Source organism: Salvia hispanica, chromosome 3, assembly GCF_023119035.1.
Source record: "Salvia hispanica cultivar TCC Black 2014 chromosome 3, UniMelb_Shisp_WGS_1.0, whole genome shotgun sequence".
Lineage (NCBI taxonomy): Eukaryota > Viridiplantae > Streptophyta > Magnoliopsida > Lamiales > Lamiaceae > Salvia > Salvia hispanica.
The window spans coordinates 13,411,499-13,428,242 of NC_062967.1; the positions used below are offsets into that span (position 1 = coordinate 13,411,499).

At 33.6% G+C, this 16,744-nt stretch overlaps 2 protein-coding genes, 1 long non-coding RNA gene and 1 other non-coding gene across 6 annotated transcripts; 3 read left to right on the plus strand and 1 right to left on the minus strand.

Annotated features, from left to right (window-relative positions):
- The first annotated feature begins 1,885 nt into the window (after positions 1-1,885).
- LOC125213325 lies at positions 1,886-4,879 on the plus strand. Its single transcript, XM_048113808.1, has 3 exons — positions 1,886-2,528; positions 4,276-4,386; positions 4,486-4,879. The coding sequence occupies exons 1-3, from the start codon at positions 1,908-1,910 to the stop codon at positions 4,675-4,677; spliced, it is 924 nt and encodes a 307-aa protein (XP_047969765.1). The 5' UTR covers positions 1,886-1,907; the 3' UTR covers positions 4,678-4,879.
- Positions 4,880-4,897: 18 nt separating this feature from the next.
- Positions 4,898-7,292, minus strand: LOC125213324 (F-box protein FBW2). 3 transcript variants are annotated; one of them, XM_048113807.1, is made up of 3 exons: positions 7,141-7,292; positions 6,135-6,456; positions 4,898-5,712 (listed from the first exon to the last, which is right to left on the minus strand). In XM_048113807.1, exons 2-3 carry the CDS (start codon positions 6,440-6,442, stop codon positions 5,061-5,063), a joined length of 960 nt encoding a protein of 319 aa, XP_047969764.1. In that variant the 5' UTR covers positions 6,443-6,456; positions 7,141-7,292; the 3' UTR covers positions 4,898-5,060. The 3 variants fall into 3 exon arrangements, with proteins under 3 accessions (XP_047969764.1, XP_047969762.1, XP_047969763.1); XM_048113805.1 differs by having other exon boundaries at positions 6,135-6,465; positions 7,141-7,283; XM_048113806.1 differs by having other exon boundaries at positions 6,135-6,481; positions 7,141-7,278.
- A 6,414-nt stretch (positions 7,293-13,706) lies between these two features.
- Positions 13,707-14,474, plus strand: LOC125216906. Its single transcript, XR_007175502.1, has 2 exons — positions 13,707-13,869; positions 13,958-14,474. It is a non-coding gene; the product is annotated as an uncharacterized LOC125216906 (long non-coding RNA).
- Positions 14,475-15,948: 1,474 nt separating this feature from the next.
- Positions 15,949-16,033, plus strand: TRNAM-CAU. The gene is given in 2 exon segments: positions 15,949-15,986; positions 15,998-16,033. It is a non-coding gene; the product is annotated as a tRNA-Met (tRNA).
- The last annotated feature ends 711 nt before the right edge of the window (positions 16,034-16,744 follow it).

Sequence of the window (16,744 nt, forward strand, 5' to 3'; positions counted from 1 at the left end):
GTGTATTGAAATCTTCCAAGTACAAATTTATAGGATACTGTTCAACAAATTCCTAAAAACTCTCTAACAACTCTTTATATCTGCCACTAACAAAAAAAAAAAAAAAAACTTCAATTAAATCAAATACTAAATCACTCTACATGATGGTGACTCCTAAAATCTAGAACAAAATAATAACAATAGCAAACTAAATAAATTAGCCACTAAGCATAACATTAGTTAGTGGTTCCTAAAGTTTAGCATTATTTTCAACAAGTTTTGGACTCACGCCAAGAAGGTCAACCATCTACTAAAATCACACAATATATGAACTCAAGTTTGGTGTCAACAATGATGAACATCGTAACGCATCAGTAGTAATAATCGATCCAATTTCAAGCACCGTGCAAATTTCAAGTCAGATGGACAAAATCCAAAAATCTGCCGTCCCCTAAATTGTATTTTTCGCCTCCTAAACAATGTCAGATGACCAAAATCTATCATCCATCAATGACTTTGATTTTGAATTTCAAGCACCGTGCGAATTTCAAGTCAGATGCACAAAATCCAAAAATCTGCCGTCCCCTAAATTGTATTTTTCACCTCATAAACAACGTCTGGTGGCCAAAATCTATCGTCCATCTGCTAAAATCTCACAATATATGAACTCAAGTTTGGTGTCAACAATGATGAGCATCGTAACGCATCAGCAGTAAGCACCGTGCAAATTTCAAGCACCGTGCAAATTTCAAGTCAGATGGATAAAATCCAAAAATCCGCCGTGCCCTAAATTATATTTTTCGCCTTCTAAACAATGTCATATGCCAAAATCTATCGTCCATCGATTTTGAATTTATAAAACAATTTCAAGTTGTTTTGCGCCATGGTGTCCAAGGGGGAATATTTTAAGTTAACAAATACTCCCTCCATCCACGAATAAGAGTCTCGTTTTCTCATTTTGGTCCATCCACGAATAAGAGTCCCGATTCATAATTACCATAAATGGTAAAGAGACCCCGCATTCAACTAACTCATTTCACTCACATATCATTTAAATCTAATATATACAAGTGGGACCACTATTGCACTAACTTTCTTCCACCCACTTTTCTTAACATTTCTTAACACCCGCGCCATTTAGAAATGAGACTCTTAATCGTGGACGGAGGGAGTATCATACAAAAAGTTTGATTAGTGTTACGAATTAGTACATTTCATCTAAAATCACTAACACTATTACTTTTTCGTATTTTTCTCCAAAATTAAACATGATATTATTATTAGTCTAAATAATACCTTATGCATTGCCATATGGGCATTTTATCAAGCAATGAATTCACATTTAACTTTCAGCTAATATTTGTAGCTAATTTTAGAGTCGAAGGGATGGAAAATAAGAAAAAGTAACGATGTTAGTGATTTTTAGACGGAATGTACTAATTTGAAACAATAATCAAACTTTTTGTATAATACTCCCTCCGTCCCACTTTAGGAGTCCCGGTTTAACATTTTTGGGTGTCACTTTAGGAGTCTCGGTTGAAATATTGCATAAATGGTATTAGGCTCCACATTCCACTATCATTTTTCCACTCGCATTTTATTATAAAACTAATATAAAAAAGTAGGACCCACATTCCAATATATTTTTTCACCAACTTTCCTTTACATTTCTTAATATCCGTGTCGAACTCAACCGGGATTCCTAAAATGGGATGGAGGGAGTATTTGTTAACTCAAAACATTTTGTACTCAATTGAAACATTGGTGAAACATTTTGTACATAAGATGTAATTATCCCCGGAATATGTAATGAATCAAATGTACAGTAATTAATTAATTTCAATGAAATGACTAATTTGCCCTCCTTCTCGTCTTCTCCACTGTCACTTTGCTTTACTACCCTGATCACAAACAGAGAGGGAAAAAAAATGGCAGTCTCTTTTCGCTCCATCTTCACAAACAAGAATCCAATCTCTTCCCTAATCCCTTTCTCACCAACCCATTTCCCAAAACCGCCAATTTCGCCATTTCCAACCCTAAATTCACGGCCCCATCTCCCCAATTACGCCTTCTTGACATGCCAATCCCGCGTTTTCCCCCTCAGAAAGGCCACCGCCTCTTTTGGCGACCTCCAAATTGACTGCGGCAAGGGCGGCGCCGGCTCCAGCACTTTCAATTTCGACGATCTTCTCTCCAATCTTGAATTCTTGAGCCTAACTATCTCGGCTGCGGTCTCGTTGTATGCGGCAGTGAGCTTCGGATTGCAAAAGGGGGCGCTTCTTTGGTGGATTGGGAGCAAGGTTTTTGTGTGGCAGTGTGTGGTGTTGGTGGCGAGCGTCGTGGTTGGGGCGGTGATACGGCGGCGGCAGTCGCGGAGGGTGTGCGGGCCCGGGTTCTCGAAGGGGGCTAATTTGTTGGGGAGAGTGGAGAAATTGGAGGAGGATTTGCGGAGCTCGGCGTCCCTCATTCAGGCTCTGTCGAGGCAGCTTGAGAAGCTCGGTGTTCGGGTTCGGGCCGCCCGGAAATCTCTGAAAGAGCCGATCTTTGAGGTGATGTTGGTTGTGTGTTTCTTGTTGACATTTTGTTTTAGGGGAATTTGGATGAGGATTATGTGTTTAATTTTTAGATATGGTGAAGTTTTCATTTCTTGATAGCTTGCATTTTGTGGAATGATTAGTATCTTGTCTTGAATTGGATGTTGTTTAGATATGGTGAAGTTTTCATTTCTTGATAGCTTGCATTTTGTGAAATGATTAGTATCTTGTATTGAATTGGATGTTGTTTAGTTGGTGTTTGTATGAGAATGGTAAGGTTTGGAAAAAGGAAAAAGGATGAATCAATTTTAGTGTGTTTTGGATGAGGATTGAAGATACACAAAGGCATGTTACTCGTTGGTGTTTTTTCGTGTAGTTAATGGCGAATAGGTCTGGCATCGGCCTAGTTTTTGTAGTAGGAGAAGGGTTGATCAATGGTTTCTTAATTCCCTTGCTTGTGCTAATGATGCAGATATGTTAAACATGATAACATGATGTTCCTTCTCTTTATATGTTAAGGAAAATTGTGAATTCGCTCATATAGAATCAGGATATGAGTATATATATATATATATATATATATTTTTTAAAAGGATATGAGTATATTTTAAGGTTGCAGGATATGCTAGTTTGACAAGAGTGCTTCATATATTCGTCAGCCAATATTGCAAAATATGATATATGCTGCTGCTGTTTCTTGTTAAGGATCGAAGGGTAGGGAACCGAATGTTGGAGTAGGTGCTGGTCGTTTAACGAATGTTAATGGTTCGTGAAAGTTTTGGGAGTCAGATTGCTGACAGGAAAATTCTACTATCTCGTATCCAAACAATTTATTTTGATGGATTTTGTGGTGACTCTTTTGGAAACAGTTATGCTTGGATAAGTCTTGGATTTTGATGGGTTGATTAGAACATGTTCTGTGATGCCTGTCACCTATATAAGAAAACCCTGGCATTTTTGTTTTATACTACAAGGCACTCGACTGCTCATAATGTAGACCTTCTCTGGATTGTGCGGAGTAGTTTAGCAGCATTGCTTGTGCATTGATGGACTCTGAAGTTTCTAAGTCCTGCCTTTCGTATAGTTGATGGCGAATAGGTCTGGCGTAGGCCTATTTTTTTGTAGGAGGAGAAGGTTTGAGCAATGGTTTCACAAATTCCCTTGTTGGTGCTGATGATTCAGATAATTTAAATGACATAACCTAGCATGCTCTTTCTTCTCTTTATATGTAAAGGACTATTGTGAATTTTCTTGAAAAGAATCAAGAAGGATACAGCCTTGAGTTGTAGGACTTGCTTTCAAGTTTGACATGAGTGCTTCACATATTCATCATTCAAAATTGCAAATTTGATACAGGCCACTGCTGTTTCTTGTTAGGGATCGAATGTTGGAGTAGGTGTTGGTTGTTGAACAAATCTTATTGGTTCTTGGTCATTTTGGGAGTCGGATTACTGACAGGAGAAGTCTAATTTAGTGTTATGAAGTTTGTGCTGGAATAAGAAGCTTACAATGACTTTGTTCAATCAGCCTGAGAGTATGAAAAGCATTATAGGATCCTAAACTATTTAAGATGGGTTGATTAGAACATGTTTTGTGATGCCTTTCAACTTTCCGTTTCATATTTATATGAGGTGCTCAACTGCTCAGAACGTACACCATTTTCTGGATCGTGTGGAGTGGTTTAGCAGCATTGCTTGTGCTTCGATGGACTCTGGAAGTTTCTGACTTCTGCTTTTTATTTGTTTTCCATTTTCAATCTCAGACTGCGGCGTTGGCACGGAAGAACTCTGAGGTCACTCGAGCATTGGCAGCACGTGAAGACGTTTTGGAGAAGGAACTCGGGGAGATTCACACTGTTCTGCTAGCTATGCAGGTACTGCAAATCTGTCATATTCACCATCTCTGCTGTGCTACATTGATATCTTGAAACTTATCTCTATTCATTTTCCTTTCAATGTTGAATTTCATGTAGGAACAACAAGAGAAAGTGCTGAACCTCATCCTTGCTACCGGAAAAGCTAGGAATCTGTTGAATAGCAAACCTACACAAATTATCAACCCTAACAAACCAGAGGCTTCAAACTCATCATCAATGGACAGCGAACACAACACAGAAATAAGCAACAAACTCGAGACTCTGGATGTTGCGAATGCGAGCCAATAAACACCGAGCCTCGTCTGAATCTGTGGTTTTGTTTTTTGATAGTCGAAAGAAAATTGATTAGATCTTGTTGTTATAACTGGACATAGGGAGCTAATAGCCCTATGTTTAGTATGTTCGTTGTAACATTTCATCAATATAAATTTGTTGGAGGAGAGAACGATGCTATAAATGAAATGCAGCATCAAATATTCATAGTAGTCAATATTATTGATTTGAAAAGTAGGAATAAGCAACTGATTTTTATTTCATTAGGCCAAATAGTTCCTTACACATTTATACCTTGCAAAGCTCACACACTTAGATGTATTACAAAGCACACACATTCAAAGCTGGCAGACTAACATGACATGTATCATCACAAAGCAGAAGATGCAGATACCAACTTAGGGAGACTGGGGCCAATCATAAACAGCATCCGCAACGTTAATGTCATAGTAAAACCACATCCCAACGTCCTCTACAGGGAGTTCGTCCTCCCAGAAATCGTCCTCCAGCATCTCGTTGTACTCATCATCCACGTCGTCTGCAAAGTCCCAAGGCAGGTACTCGGAAGAACTCGAGTTATCTGAACAATTATCCCAGCCATTCATTTCATAGTAGTCCACAACAAGGGGTCCAATAACCTTCAGATTAGGGAATCTCTTCGCCAACTTTTCATCCAGCTTCACCTGCCAGCATCCTCGTATATCCAGCAACTCGAGCTCTTTGCAGTTTTCGATAATCTTGACTACGCTTGATGTTTCTACGAGCAAGTAGGCAATCTCAAGATGCTTCAGTTTTGGCATTGTGGCAGCGATGGCAAGAGCTTCATCGTCTTGGGAAAGCTTGTCGATCACCTCCAGCGGATGCATTACCCTTCGCAAAAAGGTGAGGGATTTACAGTGCTTCCCGGCTGCTTCGAGGGCTTGAGCTCCTATGTTGCCGCAGTAACTCAAATCGAGGGAAGTCAGACATGATAGCTTTGCGGCAGCCCTCTCAATTACTGAATTGTTCATGTGGCTTCCGGGCAGGTGCAACGCTTTTAGAGATTGAGCACTTGAAACCAAGGTGAATCATATAAGAAAATTTTGAAAAGGTATAATATGAGAAATAATGTGACAAGACAACAGTGGACACATTATGCAACATGATATTGATACCATATGTGCTAAAAGACATCCTAATCAAACATCACATACTGCCTAGCAAACGAGCGCTTATGGTATTAGAATAATTCTACTTAAGCATATCCTCCTCTTAATACATCTAATAACAATGCAAGAGCTGCAATCTATGCAATTTAATGGACGACACGAACAAACACCAAATCAAATCACAAGTTCATTTGAATCATTTGAAGGCCAATGCACAAATTTGGCATCATCCACTTATTCCCACTGCATTTTCACCTCATTGCGAGCAAGTTATACGTTACTCAAACAAAAAAAAGATTCGAAGAAAGCACGACTAATACTTACTGATTAACTATGAAGGAAATGCTTTGGTCACTGGAAACACCAGAGACGCTGAGCTTCCTGAGCGAGCCACAGCTTCTCGAAACGAGCAACTGAATCATCCGATCAACTTGTTCTGGGTCATGAGTCCTGCTCCACTCAACAAGGTCTATCTCTTGCCAACAATACGGCCCAGACACCGCTTTTCCCCAAGACTTACAGACTCTTGGCACCACAGTCAGCAGCTCAACAAGAGACAGTTTCTTGAATATCAGCCCAAGTGCATCCGGTATCAGTTCGTCCCATTTCGGATAATCACACGCCTCCTCCATTCTATCTCAACCCTCTAAACAAACTGCATAAAATCAAGACTTTGCAATATAATCTAGATCAATTCAAAGGAAATGTTCCTAACAATGACAACATAAAGAAATGCAATGAGAAATGTTGTGAAACAAGACACTTAATTGATGAAGAAGCATTATTAAATAACCACAAGACTGATACTCTTTCCCTACATTCTTTTCAAGGAGAGGTTCAACAACATATGAAATCAAGCAGTAAGCTGAAAATCTTACCAATTTTCCAATTGAATTCATGGAAGAAATGATAAAGACCACTAGATGAAGGGACCAGTTCTACTGAATGGTGCAGCAGCAGGTAAGGAATAATAAATACACAATAAATGCAAAGCCCCAGATTTAAACGGAAAACGGAACAGAAGCGATGAACAATACAAGGACGTCAGAGTCCAAATCCAGCTCCCAAATTTGCAAGAAAAAACAAAACTGATAAATCCCAATACGAATCAAAACAGCACACATCAAATTAAGGAAGAAAAGTAGCTGCCCCCACATCATCAGATGGCCTCAACAATTTTCCAGAAATGGATCGAAAATCCAAAATCAGAACTTTATAATTTCCCACAAAAATAAATGACCTTAATTTGCAGCGCAGATGGGAAAGCTCAAATCTTGGCAAGCCTTGTATCAATCACGCTTAATTAGACACAAAAAGATGATTAATTTACCTTGTAATTGGAAGCGATTTGGATCTATGAGAGCATGCGGTTTGGTTTATCCACGAAATTGAAGGAGGAGAGGAGAGATGGGAGGGAGGGAGGGAGGGAGAAGGAGGGGAACACAGCTAAAACAAGTGAATACAAACAAAAGCAGATTCGATATTGGTATAACTAAGCTTCTCTCTCTAGAAATCTCACTCTTGATTTGGGATATTTGTGACGTATATTTGTGACAAATATATAGGAATAACAAGTTTGCTTCTTTTGAAAAATGGCAAATTGTATTTAATGAAAAGCATAGTACTCATAAAAGGAGATGACATGAGATAAAATAAGTAAAATTTGATAAAGTAGAATTCTAGAAGAATAAAAAACTATGGTTTTATAATTTTATTTCATGGTCAAGCATTTTTACATTGTTATTATTTATTTATTCTGAAGAGGGATGATATATTTACATTATTCCTCTTTTCTATATTTATTTTAGAGATGGTTTTACTTCAATGAAAAGAATAATATTCATAAAAAGAAATTGTTGAATTAAAAATTATGAGTTACTAGTAGTAAGAGTATATCAATTTTTATAGACGAAATCAGATTTTACTTCTTATTTAGATATGGATGACTTAGGAAAATGTCAGTTACAACTTACAAGAAGAGTAAGAGTGAAGAAAATTATTTATATATAGTATACTATAATTTGGAACTATTGAAAGTTGCTTAACCACTAGTTTCGTTTTTCTAATATATTGTTAAAATGATCAACTAAGTAGTACAATGATAGTGTTGAAAGTAATATTATTAATTATAACTATGGTAAATGGGTTAAATCATCTCCGTTTTAATATAAAATTTTCTGTTTTTTGTCGTTTGTGATTATCGGATCTTTCTTTGATTGCTTTATTAGTGAAAATTGCGGCGTTGTTTGGATATATTAGAATTAAATGTATACTAACTGAAGACATGGATCTAACGATAATAAACAAAACTTAAAAATTTATTGCGATGATAAGAGATTTTGTATGTTGTTCGTTAATGCGTTATTTGTCGTTTTTGGTTTATACTAACTGAAGATGTGGATCCAATTACAATAAATAAAACCCGAAAATTTATTGTAATGACGAGATTTTATGTGTTGTTGGTTTAGGCATTATTTGTCGTTTTTGGTTTATTTGTCGTGACTAGTTTTGTCGATATACTTTTAATCTACTTTCAGCATTTGCGTTGATTGAGCCGGTGTGGTTGTTCAATTCTTTATTTTGTTTTTATTATTTTCTCTACTTAGGATGATTATTTAGTTAGATTTGGTTAGATTTGTACACTTACTTGGCTCACCAATTCCAAGACTTAAATGTCATTTTGTAGCGAAAAATAAGAAATTTCAATAAATAAGTAGTAATAACGAAGTTACTCTTTTTCGCTCTCTAGAAATCTCTTTCTTAAATTTTCGGATATTTTGTGAATTGCAATAAATAAAAGTAGTAATAATCAGTTGATACTTATTTTGAAAAATGGCAATTTGACTTTGATGAAAAGTGTATAATACTCATAAATATAAGTAGACATGAAATATTACTTTAGTCAACTTTAATAACTAATAAAAATTAATTGTTTTATTTTTCATGCTCAAGCATTTTTACTTATTTATTTACTCGGAAAGAGGGATGATATATTTAGATAATTCCTCTTTTCAATTTATTTTAGAGAGTGATAGTGTTACTTCATTGAAAAGTACAGTAATATATATTCATAAAGAAAATTATTTATACCATTTTGGAATTATTGAAAGTCGCTGAACCACTAATTTCATTAGTAAATCATCCTTACTAGTCCATCCATATTTCAAATGATGGATATGGAACCACTTATTTTTGTTTTTCTAATATATTGTTAAAATGATCTACTATGTACTATGGTAATGTTGAAAGTAATATTATTAATTATATCTATGGTAAATGGATTAAATCATCTTCGTTTTAATATCTACAGTTTTCTCTGTTTTTTGTCGTTTGTGATTATCATATCTTTCTTTGATTACTTTATTCGTGAAAATTGCGGCGATGTTTGGATATGTTAGAATTAAATATATACTAACTAAAGACATGGATATAACCACAATAAACAAAACTCGAAAATTTATTGCGATGATAAGAGATTTTGTATGTTGTTCGTTAATGCGTTATTTGTCGTTTTAGGTTTATACTAATTGAAGACGTGGATCCAATTACAATAATAAAAAAAAAAAACCAAAAATTTATTGTGATGACGAGAGATTTTATATGTTGTTGGTTTATGCGTTATTTGTCGTTTTGGTTTGTTTATCGTGACTAATTTTGTCGATGTACTTTTGATCTACTTTCAGCATTTTGTGTTGATTGAGCCGGTGTGGTGTTTAATTCTTTATTTTGTTTCTGTTTATTTTGTTTTTATTATTTTCTCTAGGATGATTATTTAGTTAGATTTGATTAGATTTGTACACTTACTTGGCTTACCAAGTCAAAGACTTAAATGTCATTGTGTATCGAAAAATAAGAAATTTCAATAAATAAGTAGTAATAACAAAGTTACTCTTTTTCGCTCTCTAGAAATCTCTTTCTTAAATTTTCGGGTATTTTGTGAATTGCAATAAATAAAAGTAGTAATTAATAATCAGCTGATACTTATTTTGAAAAATGGCAATTTGACTTTGATGGAAAAGTGTATAATACTCATAAATATAAGTAGACATGAAATATTACTTTAGTCAACTTTAATAAGTAGAAGAATAAAAATTAATGGTTTTATTTTTCATGCTCAAGCATTTTTATTTATTTACTCTGAAGAGGGATGATATATTTACATAATTCCTCTTTTCAATTTATTTTAGAGAGTGATGATAGTGTTACTTCATTGAAAAGAACAGTAATATATATTCATATTTTAAACTATTTTGGAATTATTAAAAGTCGCTGAACCACTAAATTTCATTAGTAAACCATCCTTACTAGTCCATCCATATTTCAAATGATGGATATGGAACCACTTAGTTTTGTTTTTCTAATATTGTTAAAATGATCTACCATGTATTATGATAGTGTTGAAAGAAATATTACTATTAATTATATCTATGGTAAATAGGTTAAATCATCTCCGTTTTAATATCTACAATTTTTTCTGTTTGTTATCGTTCGTGATTATCATATCTTTCTTTGATTACTTTATTTGTGAAAATTGCGGCGTTGTTTGGATATGTTAGAATTAAATGTATGCTAATAGAAGACGTGAATCCGACGATAAATAAAACCCGAAAATTTATTGCGATGATAAGAGATTTTGTATGTTGTTCGTTTATGCGTTATTTGTCGTTTTTGATTTATACTTACTGAAGACGTGGATCCAATTACAATAAAAAAAACCCGAAAAATTTATTGTGATGACGATAGATTTTATATGTTGTTGGTTTATGCGTTATTTGTCGTGACTAGTTTTGTAAATGTACTTTTGATTTGCTTTCACATTTGCGTTGATTGAGCTAGTGTGGTTGTTTATTTCTTTATTTTGTTTTTTTATTTTCTCTAATTAGGATGATTATTAGTTAGATTTTGTTAGATTTGTATGGTACTTACTTGGCTCACCAACTCAACACTTAAATGTCAGTGTGTATCGAAAAATAAGAAATTTCAATAAATAAGTAATAACCAAGTTACTCTTTTTCGCTCTCTAGAAATCTCTTCCTTAAATTTTCGGATATTTTTGTGAATTACAATAAATAAAAGTAGTAGTAATAATCAGTTGATACTTATTTTGAAAAATGGCAATTTGACTTTGATGAAAAGTGTATAATACTCGTAAATATAAGTAGACATGAAATATTACTTTAGTCAACTAAATAAGTGTATGAATAAAAACTAATGGTTTTATTTCATGCTCAAGCATTTTTATTATTTATTTACTCGGAAGAGGGATGATATATTTACATAATTCCTCTTTTCTATTATTTTAGAGAGTGAATGAGTGATGATAGACGAAATCAGACGTTACTTTTTATTTGGATGAATCAGGAAAATGGTGTAGAATGGGAAATTGCAGTAAATTAGTGTCTGTTACAAACCGAGTAACTGTGTTTTGAAGAAAAATATTTATTCTAAATACTCCCTTAATGTATTGTTCTAATGATCTATGTCTTATGATAGTTTTCAAGTATTATTCAATAATATTGTATGGACCACTTTAAAATATAATGATGTTTTTATCTTAGGCATTGTTATGAAAAATTGATTAAATTCTCTTCGCTTTAAAATCTGTAGCCATTACCAATTGGCGCATCATAAGTCGTATTAGTTATTACTACTTATAAAACAATTAGTATATGCAGTTTAGTCTTTTAGTTTTTTTTATGTTGTCTTGATTTTCTTTTACCTCGTCATTTATGGTTATCGAATCTTTCTTTAGTTTTCTTATTTAAGGAAATTGCGGCGTTGTTTGCATATGTTGGAATTAAATGTATACAAACTAAAGACGTGGATCCAATGATAAATAAAATCGAAAAATTTATTGCAATGATATAATATATTGTATGTTGTTGGTTTATCCGCTATTTGTCATTTTGGTTTGTTTGTCGTGCCTACTTTTGTCGGTGTACTCTTGGTTTGCTTTCGGCCTTTGTTTGGTTGAGCCGGTGTGGTTGTTTAGTTCTTTATTATGTCTTTTTAATGTTGTACCTAGTCCGGATAATTATTCATCAGAATTAGTTAGTTTGTACGATACTTGTTATTACTTGGCCCACCAATTCAAAGACTTATTAATGTCGCTTCGTATCGTAAAAGTAAGAAATTTTGTATAGCAATAGATGTAAAATAACTAAAATTTGACTGTGTCTGATAGTGTGTAAATGAGTTGACCCGTTTACCTATAACATTAAATTAAATAAATATCCACATAAAAATAGTGTGCGGTAGTTTCACGTCCAACAAAATCATGTTACGATCTAAGATATTGATCACAATAAATGCTACTCCATTCACCCCTTAAAATTATACTTTCTATTTTATGAAATTTTTTTCTTTTTAATGAGATATGACTCATTCTCTACTAATAGTACGCCTGACATTTTTTTTTTTCTCTTATTTTACTAATTACATATTAAAACTTTTTGTCTTTTTAAAAGTTTTTATTTATAAGAGAAGAAGGGAGTAGTATTACATTTCGAAGCTGTATGTGATTGATAATAGTACTTGTTGGAAATTCGTAATCGTGCAGTATACTCTAGTTTGAATTTGGTTAGTATTTAGAGTAATAATATGAAATAAGTTTGAATATAGTACACTATTTTATTCGAGATTATTTTCAATATGTGAAAATTCTATATGGACATAAAAAAATAAGTGAGAATATAGTTAAAATAAAGTACTAGTAGTATAAAAGTTTAAACTCGATTGTGTTTGATTTTGACTAATAATGCAGCTGAATTACCCTTTTTGTAGTTTGCATATTATTAGGTATATATAAATGTGTGGGTCATTCTTCGTGTATGTATATAAAATATAAGGAATTAATGGTAGGTAGTTTCCAAAAGTGAGAAACGCACACTTTTGGAAGAACCTACTAAAAAGGCAAAATGAGCATGCTTATGAAAGACATAAAGATTATTAAGTTTAATCATAACATAAGTTGGTAGTTAAATTGTTGGGATATGAAGTTAAAAAAAATGTACTCCAATGATCTTAAAACTCCCAAGTAAAATGCTAATCCAAGCTGAAGTGGGCTCATATATCTACAAACGAAAAACCCAATTTAGCCTTCGGCAAAGTGGGCTGTTTGGCCCAATATTAAAAAATCGTCTAAGAGTAAATTTTTGTTTTTAATATGTGGTAATTAATTAATACTCGTAGGTTAACTAATTACTTGAATTTTTTTTACATGCATTCAACAACTATTCCTAAACTGAAACACATCTCATTGCATGCACATTAATTAAATTCTATACATACTTGATATTTATTAGTAACTATATATGGAACAAAACAATATTTCAAAAGATTCGATGATAACTTACTCGTCTTCACATGTAGTAAAATCATCTTAAATCTAATGCAGTAATGCATAAATCTTCAATATATTACTCACATATCATCTTTGCTTATGTAGATAATAGTCAAACAAGAATTTAGGACTGAAGAAACATCAAGTGAAGCACGTTTTCTGTGTATAAGAAATCATGTTCTTATCATTCTCTTTTCCTCCACCTATTTATAAATGTCTCAATAAGCTAGGTTTAGGTTTCAAGAAATTATTAAAAATAAATATTTGGCAGAGTTTAACTAATTCTTGTTCTACATAAGAATTGAAGTCGATGCAACACGACTGCTTCGTGTCGAAATCATGTCTTTGAGTGTGAACTCGAACAACTAATGAAGAACCATTATTGATCCTCTTTCGGAAAAAAGCTCATTGAAACAATAGCCGAACGATAGCCGAATCCGATTTTCGTGGCTCGACCCGACCCGTACCGAAATTGGAAAAGCTCACAAGTAAAAGGACCAATCTGCAAAAATCCCCCCAATCCAATTTATATCGCTAGAGTAGGTAGACTGCGATTGATCATTTTCCCCTCTTTCATAGCGCTTTAATTGCTCAAATACTCTGCTATTTGAAAACAATGCAAGCATGGTCATCATCGCCTCCACCTCCAATTCTCCATTAATTTCCTTCGCCTTCACTCTCGCCTTCTTCCTCCTCATCAATCCTTCCTCTTCTTCGGTCTCAATCTCTCTCAATCTCTCCTTATTTCTCTCTCTCTGCAAATTCGCATTTTAATCGATTCAATTTTGCTGATTTAATTTTCTAGGGCAACTTCGTGGCGGAGGAGAAGGCTCGATTGGGATCGACGCCGCCGAGCTGCCAAAACCGGTGCAATTTGTGCCACCCGTGCATGGCGGTGCAGGTGCCGACCACGCCGAGCCGCGGCCGAGCCTTTCCGAGTCGGATCGGCGGCGAATCGGTCGCCGATGAAAACAGGTACTCCAATTACAAGCCGCTGGGATGGAAGTGCAGATGCCAAGGCCATTTGTATAACCCCTAACTAATTAATTAATTAATTATGATTAATTAATCACAAGCGATATTTCTAATTAGCCTAATTTGATTTTTGGTCGATAATGTAAGTGTATATTTTCATATTTTGTGTAATTGCTTGTTTATTTAACTGATAATTTTAATTAGGTGGAATATATATAAATTATTGGTTATGGGTCCCTGGCATTTAGTACAGATTGTACAGAAATAATTTCTGATTATATTCAGACTGACTGGGGTTGTTGCTTTTATAACTGATGGCAATAAATTCTCTTTTTCGATCTCTGCAACCTACTTAGGTTCGTTGTAGCTTCTTACTCAATAGGGTATAGTCTTAACGTGCTTCAATTCAAGGTATAATTTACATACAAAAAAATATCTTCAAATTTGGTCATATTTTAAGATTTATTCAATTATCTCAAATTGGAATTATTTTAATGAAATTGTACATGGATATCGTATCCATTTAAACGATGTTATATACAATCGTAGTTTCTCGCCATGGGATTAACGGAGAGCAAATTCAACAAATTAGAATGTGACTTTTACAATTTACAATTTACTCATTTATAAATACATGGTAGTATCAAATTTGTATATTATGTGTACATATATCTAAAAGTCTTTCAAAAACAAATTTAACGATTAATAGATTTGAGTGTGAGATCAAATCCCACATTCTATAATGCGGAAATTTATATAAAATCCTTTGTCTTTTTTCTCTCGAACAAGAAATGTATCTATCAAACCGAGATAAAAAAAAAAAAAAAAAAGAGAGTATGGTATTATTTCAAATAAAAAGTAAAATAGGAGATTAAATACATTTGGTGTTAGATGACAATAACTCCTACCAATATATATTTATACATATGATGATGATGATAGGGCAAACACATATATATAACGACAAGCAAAGCATGTAGGGGTACCTTTGCCCCAGTCTTGAACAATCATTGTCAAGTAGGTTTTGTAGCACTTATAATATATTCCCCAAGATTAATGCATTCAATGTAAATATGCATTAGGATTTAAACCATGCTTCATTGTCAGTTCCCGGCCGAACGGAATCATCCGTCCGAGGCGTCTCTCTCGACGTGTGAAGATTTTTTTATCATAAAGACATTGTACACAAAAAATAAACGTTCTTTACTTCCTTAGGCATTTGAGTCCGAACCCCAATTGGATGCCTTTAGACACATGTAAGATCATGTGAATGCATTGTGTTACAAATTTGTATCATAACTATATATGTATGTATGTGTGAATTACACCTGAAAGTGGGAATTACTGGAAGTAAGCAAAGAAAAAGAAGTGAGCCATGAGGCCTAATCTTTAATGCCATTGCCATAACACAGTCAAAAGTGATAGATTTAGCAAGACAGATATACAAGATGTTACATTCAAATTAAAACACACATCTTTAAGGCCAGAAACTTGAATGCCATTATTATTTGTAGAAGTAATTGACCCAAAGCCACAATTGAGAGCATTAAAGTTTTGAAAACAAGTTTCTAAAAAGAGACCTAAAAAAGTACTACCAAAATTCACAACTCATTCATTTTCACACACAAATACACACTACCTAATACTAATATAAGTATATCTGTGTATAGATATGTACCGCTCAATTTTTGTTTGGATGATTTTGGGAAGAGAGAGAACTAAATTAAGACTGCAATTATTAACACATTTTGACTAAAAAAGCTAACGGTGCTGTCAGTTCATTAAATAAGAAGTATTTCTATGATTAAATATTTTCATCAAGGGGTGGTGGCGCAGTTGGCTAGCGCGTAGGTCTCATAGCTTCTGAGTAATCCTGAGGTCGAGAGTTCGAGCCTCTCTCACCCCATTTTTTATTTTTTCATTTTCTGCAATTACTCTCCCATTTTTATATATTTTTTTAATCCTCTCATCTTTTAATATTTGCTTTTTTTTCTCTCTCTTTGCTTCTCCCATTTTTATTTTTTTTTTATCCTCTCATATTTATTTGTTTTTTTCTCTTTGATTCTACCATTTCCTTAAAACTTTATTTTGGTAGTTCATTTTAGCTCCCAGTCTATAAATTAACAAAGAAGTTTATTTCACTTGGAAGGTTAGAATTATGTTCAACAAAAAATCCTAAAAAGAAGCAAACATGGATAAATGCTGTCTACACGATCAATTATTTGCCTACAAATCTTATAGTAGTAAAAAACAACGATTTAACGCACAAAGTAATTTCATTTATGTTTATACATTTAGGGCTTGTTTGGTACGGCATTAATGAAATAATTTTTACTACTATGTTTGAGTGAGATGCTTTTGTTATATTAAAATATAATAATATTATGTTTGGTAGATTGTATAATACATGTGATACTTGGGGCCTTTTTTGGTACCGCGATATGAGATAAGGTTTGATAGGTTTGACTGAGATACTTTTATTATATACCATAGCAATTTCATATTTGCTAGAATGTATAATATATGTGATATTTTATTTGTCACTCGATGTATTAAAGTTTATAGTATTTTTTATAGTTAAAGTTTATATTAGGTGTACCACCTAGCATATATAGTT